Source organism: Nicotiana sylvestris, chromosome 1 (assembly GCF_000393655.2).
Source record: "Nicotiana sylvestris chromosome 1, ASM39365v2, whole genome shotgun sequence".
NCBI lineage: Eukaryota > Viridiplantae > Streptophyta > Magnoliopsida > Solanales > Solanaceae > Nicotiana > Nicotiana sylvestris.
The window spans coordinates 179488787-179496833 of record NC_091057.1 but is presented as its reverse complement, the minus strand read 5'-3'; the positions used below and the strand labels follow the sequence as shown (position 1 = coordinate 179496833).

General features: G+C 34.9%; 1 protein-coding gene and 1 long non-coding RNA gene across 2 annotated transcripts; both read right to left on the bottom strand.

Moving 5' to 3' along the window:
* Nucleotides 1-802: 802 nt before the first annotated feature.
* Nucleotides 803-4638, bottom strand: LOC104220215 (uncharacterized). Its single transcript, XR_709453.2, has 2 exons — nt 4311-4638; nt 803-1039 (listed from the first exon to the last, which is right to left on the bottom strand). It is a non-coding gene; the product is annotated as an uncharacterized lncRNA (long non-coding RNA).
* Nucleotides 4639-6215: 1577 nt separating this feature from the next.
* LOC104220219 (uncharacterized) lies at nt 6216-6875 on the bottom strand. The gene has a single exon (XM_009771045.2). It carries the CDS (start codon nt 6873-6875, stop codon nt 6216-6218), a length of 660 nt encoding a protein of 219 aa, XP_009769347.2.
* Between the last annotated feature and the right edge of the window lie 1172 nt (nt 6876-8047).

Below are 8047 nucleotides of genomic sequence, written 5' to 3'. Positions count from 1 at the left end.
ATCTCCCGAATAAGGCATTGTACCTCATATCGCCCTCAATCACATGGAACTTCATTTCTTGGATGCTCCCAGCCACGTTTACCAGCAAAGTTATCTCGCATTTGGTGGTTTCACACGCCTTGTTGAAGCCGTTTAGTACTTGGGTCGCGGGCACAACCTCATCCTGTAGGCTGAGCTGTTCTACAACCCTCGATCGGATAACATTGGCCGAGCTACTTGGATAAATTAAAACACATTTAACTTGAGTCTTATTCATAAGTACAGATATTACTAGTACGACTACTGAAAAATTGGTCTATAGTAACGCATGGAAAACCGTTCCAATAGTAGATAAACCGTTGCCATAGCGATATTGGAACGGTTTACAGACCGTTCCATCTGCCCGCGTGCCAATAGAGCTATAGGCACGGTTTTTGCAACGGTTTGCGTCTCCGCTGCTGTAAAGACGTCTATCGCAACGATTTTTCCTTTCTTTGTTGGGACGATTATTCTTTCCAGTTAGAACGGTTTAAAATCGTTACTATATTCTTGATGCAACGGTTCATAACCGTTATAATATTATCTGATGCAACACTTGTGAAAGCTATTGTTACAGTTATGTATGGATATTGGAACGATTTATAGGACATTTTAGAATAGTTTACCGGACCTATTGCAACGGTTTACATTCTCTAATGGAACACCATTTGTGTCATATTGCAACGGTTCTGGTAGGCTATTGTAACAGTTTATTTTAAACAGAAATATAGCCCCAGTTGTAACTAATTTTTTATATATATAATAAATTATGATAACTCTAAAATTTAAGTAAATCACAAAATGAAACTATTAATAATATAAATTCTCCGACAAGCTAATAATATTCATAAAGAAAATGTTCTATCCCAAGTGCATAAGTTTAATACATTTCAAGATAGTAAGTTTCAGAATATTGTTAACAAAAGATTCCTAGAATATTCATGTATAGCAATTCAACATTCATTTTAAGCAAGGTCCAGATCTTCACTGCCTTCATCTTCCATTTATTGATTTACTCCACCTACAAAAGAAGATAAACAAAGTCATTACCCTTCAAGAGAATCTGGTTGAAGAATGATCATAGCACACCCAAAGATATTGAATGCCTGGACAAAATATATGGGACAAAAAAGAAAAGAATAGATTGGACATACAAGATGTTAGTCATGAGCCTAGCTCTTCTACCGATAAACACATTACGTAGACCCAAATTTAGACATCAAATGTGTATGCAAGCTACTAAAAAAGAACAACATAGTATATGTTACTGACCCTTCCCAATAGTAGTTTAGAGAGTAATAAGCAAAATCCATTGAAATAGAGAATGTTACAAGCATACCAGATCAAGATAAGAATGCAAAAAGTTAGCAACAACAAGATGATTTGATAGGAACCTATGGGATCAAGAATAGCAATGAAGTTTAATCTCTATCTTAGGATGTTTAGGGAACGATATACGAATATAGTCTTACATGTTTTTATAAGCTTTCCCTAAATATCCTAGGACAGAGAATAAACCCCATCACCAAACCTACATTAAGAAAATTATTCACTCTATGGATATACTCATCAGTCCATCTCAGAAGATTCATCCAACTTTTATCACCATAATCCATGAATATCCTATATAACATAGTCAAATCACCAAAATTAATATTCAAGCTAAGAAAAGTTATATCTCGATACTATATTATTATTACCAAGAAAAAATATAGCATATTGCTTTTAGAAAGAATAATAAGAAAGGTGTTGCACTACTATATTCTGATTTGATGACTCAGAGAAATTCTTGCTTAACAATGACCTTCATTTTTGTTTTACTCTAGCTTTTAATATATTTTTCTGTTTCTGACCTATAATACACTTTCTCAATGCAAAACTAATCTACTCATGTTGAATGAATACCTAAAATTTATCAATTCAAATAATTCATGTCGACGCGCATAGTCTACAGTAATACATAAACAAATACTATAATAAGAAAAATAATCTAATAAACCAAAGAACAAAAAATGCATTGCATTAGTCAGTAGAACGACACCGTACTCTTTTGGCTACAAGACAATATACCTTATATCAAGACACACAAACAACTATGCCAGAGACTCAAGACGACTGGACATAATCAAAACATATATACATATATATATATATATATATATATATATATATATTGGGTAGGACTCCAAGTTTATTTATTCTAAAAACAGAAGAATCTGATTAAGCTAAAATGAAAATACGAACAACCAGCTCTAATTTTTTACTTTTTAAAGATTAATTTATAAAATAGAGATTAAACTTCATGAGATTAAGGAAATATAAAGAATACACCTATATATACACACAAAAAATTGCTCAGAGGGAACCAAAAATAGCCACAAACAAAAGTATGAAAATCAAACTACTTTTAGATAGCGAAACAAATTGTACATTCTCAAACTTAAACGCTGAAGCTTCAGTTAAATCAACAAAGCTAAGATTGCAACAGAACAAATAGCTGAGTTATGGGACTCGTAATTGGATAAAAATATATCTCTGCACAATACAAAAAATATAAAAAGTCAACATGTATAAACAGATAAAATTAAAATTACAAACTTGTTCACAGAGAATCAATCCACAAAATGACAATACTTATCCAACTAATTTTTGGATTAAGTTGTATGTTTCAGCTAGTTTTTCCACACAAAAAAAAAATGAGCATCTGCATGAGAAACCAAATATTTACAAATTGAACAAGTATGTTTCAGCTAGTTTTTCCACACAAAAAAAATGAGCAACTACATGAGAATCCAAATATCTACAAATTGGACAAGTATGTTTTAGTTAGCTCTTCCCTAATTTGGACAACAACTAAAGAGGGAAGCTTCTCTGTTAAAAGCAGTTACACTTTACTACAATCCTTCATAAACGAGTGACAGACATCAATATTGTTTGTCTTATTTATCAGACAAACATAGATAGAATGAGGCTCTGTTTTTAGAGTTTTCCCATATACCGTATTGTTAAAGTTCTTGATACAAGATAAGAAATTAGGAAGTAAAGATACCATATTTAATTGTCTTATCTCTTTTTGTGTAAAATTAAAAATGGATCCACTTTCAAGATTCATATACTCAATTGATTATATTTAAATTATACCCAAACCCAATCAAAGAATTCATGTATATCATTATTGTTCAAGCTTCCATAACTCAGTTAGAGAATTGCACAGTAATCGAAACAAGGATGATAATTGCCAGAATCTTTAATTCTGGTTAGAGACTTGATGTTCAAAGAACTAATTATTGAGAATTTCTATTTTCCTTGAAGAAGCAAATATTTTAATACTAATAAAATGGGTACAAACGATTCCAATGTAGACGATTCATATAGAGGATCCCAACTAGTTTAAACTTTCTTACAGGCAGGATACATACGATTCACCTTTTTTAGATAATAATTCAAGACCACATAAAAATCTAAAAAAGAATAAGAAACAATTAAGAAAATGCTCCCCTTATAAATTCTTAGGTACACACATGTGAAGCTGGATAATTCAACAAATATTGGAATCTAAAAATTATGAAGAAAAAAGTTTGACTTTCTTCATCCGTGTTCTCTAACTATTAAAAGCTACGATATGGCAAACAAGAATATTGTATAAATTTACTAATAGTTCATTTCTTGGATGTATAAAGCCCAAACAATATTTCAAATTCTCAGAAATCAGAATCACCCATCAATAGATATACTAAAATGCAAACCTACATGAGAAAGGAAACAACAAGATGAAAAGAACTTTTTTTTTCCGTTGACTTAAAAGAAACCAACACAAAATAGATATACTAAAATGCAAACCCACATGAGTACTTCAGATAATTACAATTCAGAAATTCAAAGTACCAATTTTTAATTAACTTCAAAACACACACACAAAATTAATAATCAAACAAATACAAACCCAAAATCCCGCATGAAGGAAGCTTACGAGAAATATAAAAATTTAAACAAAAAAATAAAAAACAACCCCATATGGAAAAAGTCAACCTTTTTCACTCCCACCATCCAACAACGAATAAAAAGCAAATACAAATTAACCATCAAACAAATACAGAAACAAAAACCCACGTGGATAAACTTACAAGAAACAAATTAAAAAGGCTGCTAAAAATTAAGCCTTCGACCATGAGCATATACTCAAATTGAGACCCACTTTCAAGATTCATATACTCAATTGATTAATTCATGAATGAGGTCCAAAATCAACACCCACAAGAGTTAAGAAACTTTTGCAATAAGAGTATATTTACCGATTTTTAGATTTGGAGAAACCCTAAAGGATTAGCACGCCGCCGCAGCCCGATGATGGATGACTGGTCGATCATCTCATTTCCGGAAGAACAGAGGCGTTGGAGCCTGTAGGAGAATGTTTAAGGACGCCGATTTTAATTTTGTGAGTGTGGCTTGTACTCAAATTAGGGGTTTACATATTTAGTATTTTATTAGATATAAAAACTAAAAAAATAAAAATTAAAAATCAGATTATGGGCCCCTTTAATTTGAGAGGGTATAGAAAATTTGGGTGAAAAATAAGGAGGGAGTTAAAAAATTTCTCCAACGTGCCGTTACCATAGATATATTTATTGCCACAGTTATACAAATTGTTGACATATATACCTCTATCGGAACAGTTTTTAGACTATTTCAACAGTTTGGTTGCTAAAGTGTCCCGATAGTTCCAATAATATTTGTAACAGTTAAAACCGTTGCAATACACCATCTATAGCAACGGTTACTGATCCGTTGAAATAAAAAGCATTGCCATAGCCCAAATTTATAGTGGTAAGTGCGTCGCTGTGGGGGTGTACGATCCCTTATGCATCCTCGTCATTGAAAGACAAGGTTCATTCTAGTATGTAATCCTGAGTTCGCTTCTCTCTTATGATCGACACCTTGATGCGTTTTAATACTGGTCCTTGAGGAATATCGACCCATCCAACAATCATGTGAATCACGTGCAGTGGCTCTTCTTGTTCGTTCTGTCTGCTGGAATCTCTATTGTTTAAGTGATTCTTCGCCTGATTGCTTAAGAATTCCCGAAGATGCCCCTCATTAAACAAGCGGGCTACTTCCTCCCTTAGTTGTCTGCAATCTTTTGTTTTATGACCATGGTGCCATGATACTTACACACTTGATTGGAATTTCTCTGGGCTGGATCGGTCTACAGAGGTCGAGGCCATGTAGTATTTTTGATACGTCTGATGGCTGATACTATGGCGGATGCATCTACGTTGAAGTTATATTCTGACAATTGCGATGCTTCTTTCGGCTCGACATCCCTATCGAAACCATTCTTGCTCACGAGTCCCAATGAACTTTGACCTCGATCATTCCTCCTCTCATTCCGTGCAGGGTTTCGTCCAAATCCATTGCCCCTATTGTGAGCACGTGATTTTTGCCCTATATGAGAATCACTCCAAAAAAAAATTCAAAAAAAACAATTTTCCTTTGTGTGCAATTTTTGTATTTTTGTGGTATTTTTGTATAATTGTTTGTATTTTTGTCTGTGCATGTTTATTTATTTTAAATTAATAAAAATATAAAATATGTCGCATTTTCATTTAGTATTTATTTAAATTTGTTTTACAAAATGAGAAAATCATAAAAAATAATGTACGTTGCATTTTTAGCATTTAACGTCTAAATTGTGCGATTTTATCGTTAATTGCTATTTAAATGTGCGATAATTATTTTTAGAGTTAATTAGTTTTTTTTATATAAGATAATTTAGTTTGTAATTTAATTTAGAATTTTAGTTTTATTAATTAGGAAGTAAAAGAAAAGAGAGCAAAAAATACAAAGAAAAATCGAATTGGGCCACTTCTTCAAATTTCAACCCCAAGCCCAAATAATTGCCCAACCTTCCCCATGACCCGGTCCATTTCAAACCGGGTCGACCCAGTCCATAACCCATGACAGTTGAGCGACCGTGCTAGAACCACGGAATTCGGGAATGCCTAACACCTTCTCCCGGGTTAACAGAATTCCTTATCCGGATTTCTGGTACGCAGACTGTAATATGGAGTCATTCTTTTCCTCGATTCGGGATTAAATTGGTGACTTGGGACACCCTAAATCTCCCAAGTGGCGACTCTGAAATAAATAAATAAATCCCGTTTCGATCGTCCTTTAATTGAAAAAAACTCCTACGCCCCTCACGGGGGGCGGAAAAAGGAGGTGTGACACCTATGATCTCTATTATACGATTGATATTGATCTCTATTTGACCTTGGTTCTCGATCGATATCCCTCTTGATTCTATCCATGGGCCTATTAGGATAAATGGACTTGGAAGTAGCCCACAGTTGATCATCCTCGACCCTGATCTTCGACTGATACCGATTATGAACATCAGCCAAAGTAATAGCTGGATACTCGATAAAATTCGGCTTCAACTGTTGTGAATCTATGGAACTCCGAACGTTGAGACCTTGAGTAAAAGCTTGGACAGCCCAATCGTCGGTGACCGGTGGCAAATCCATTCTTTCCATTTGCAATCGAGATATGAATTCTCTAAGCATCTCGTTGTCTTTCTGTCTTACCTTGAAAAGGTCTAACTTTCTTGTTGCGACCTTAATGGCTCTGGCGTGTGCCTTTACATAAGAATTTGCAAGCATAGCAAACAAATCAATAGAATTAGATTGTAAATTATGATACCATATCATAACACCCTTTGATAGAGTTTTCCCGAATTTCTTTAGCAACACGGATTCAATCTCGTCATCTTCCAAGTTATTTCCTTTGATGGCGCACATGTATGAGGCGACGTGTTCGTTTGGATCAGTCGTCCCGTTGTACTTAGGAATCTCGGGCATACGGAACTTTTTGGGGATTGAGTTCGGAGCCGCACTTGGGGGAAAAGGTTTTTGTATAAACTTTTTAGAATCTAGTCCTTTCCATATTAGTGGTGCCCCCGGGATTTGGTCAACCCTGGAGTTATAATATTCCACCTTCTTATCATTTCCCTCGATCTTCTTTTTCCCTGTCTCGATTCGCTTTGTCAGTTGCTCGAGCATCTTTAAAAATTAAAACAACAGGATTGGTCTCGGATTCCTTCTCATTCGATTTTCTCGAAGCCGATTCAACCCCATGTACAACTTCTTGGGATGGCTTGAGTTCGACCCTGCTTGGCGTATGGTTCTGATTTTGGAGCTGAGCTATTGCTACCTGTTGGGCTTGCAACATTTCGAAGATTACCCGCAGGCTGATCCCGCTATCTTCACCGCCATGTGCATTATGAGTAGCTGATCGGGTGCCCACAGGAACGCTGCTTTCGGGATCGACGGTCAAATTTTCATTGATAGCTACATGCGAACTAACACCGATTGGGTCTACAGCCAGAACTCTATCGAGGCCAACAGGGGTTGCAACGTTTCCTGTTGCAATGTTCTCATTCTCGCCGTGGTGGCTGAGATTATTGTCAATGTGTTGAGGTGCTGACTAAGAGTTTGACATTTTTAAATCCTATAATCAAAGACACTTCAAAGAACAAGCGTAAAATAGTACGTGTTATACTAGACAATCATTATTATCCTTTGCCCCGCGGTGGGTGTCAAACTGCTTACCCTAAAAACGAATAACAATTGAATTTATATTGTGATTTTAAGGATACGTGATTTTACTTGGCACAAACTGAGCAAAAGTAGATTGATATTGAAATTGACAGTAAATAGGAAGTAAAGTAAACCAAATGAATCAAGTAGCCTTGGCCTTCGAATTTGATCGCCCTTGAACCAAGTAAAGATTTAGTTGACACAAGAACAAAGTAGTATAATGTTGAAAGCTTAAGAGAGAAGTAGTATACAGCTTTATGTAACGTTAATATGATGATCCTTTACAAATGATCAGACTCCCTTTATATAGTAGGTGAGTCCTACTCTTGATAGAATTCTAAATACAGTAAGAAATCCCATGATTGGTTTCTTGATACGTGCCATAATTTCTACTGTGATCCTTGCCCGATCGCGGATATCTCGACTTTCCATTA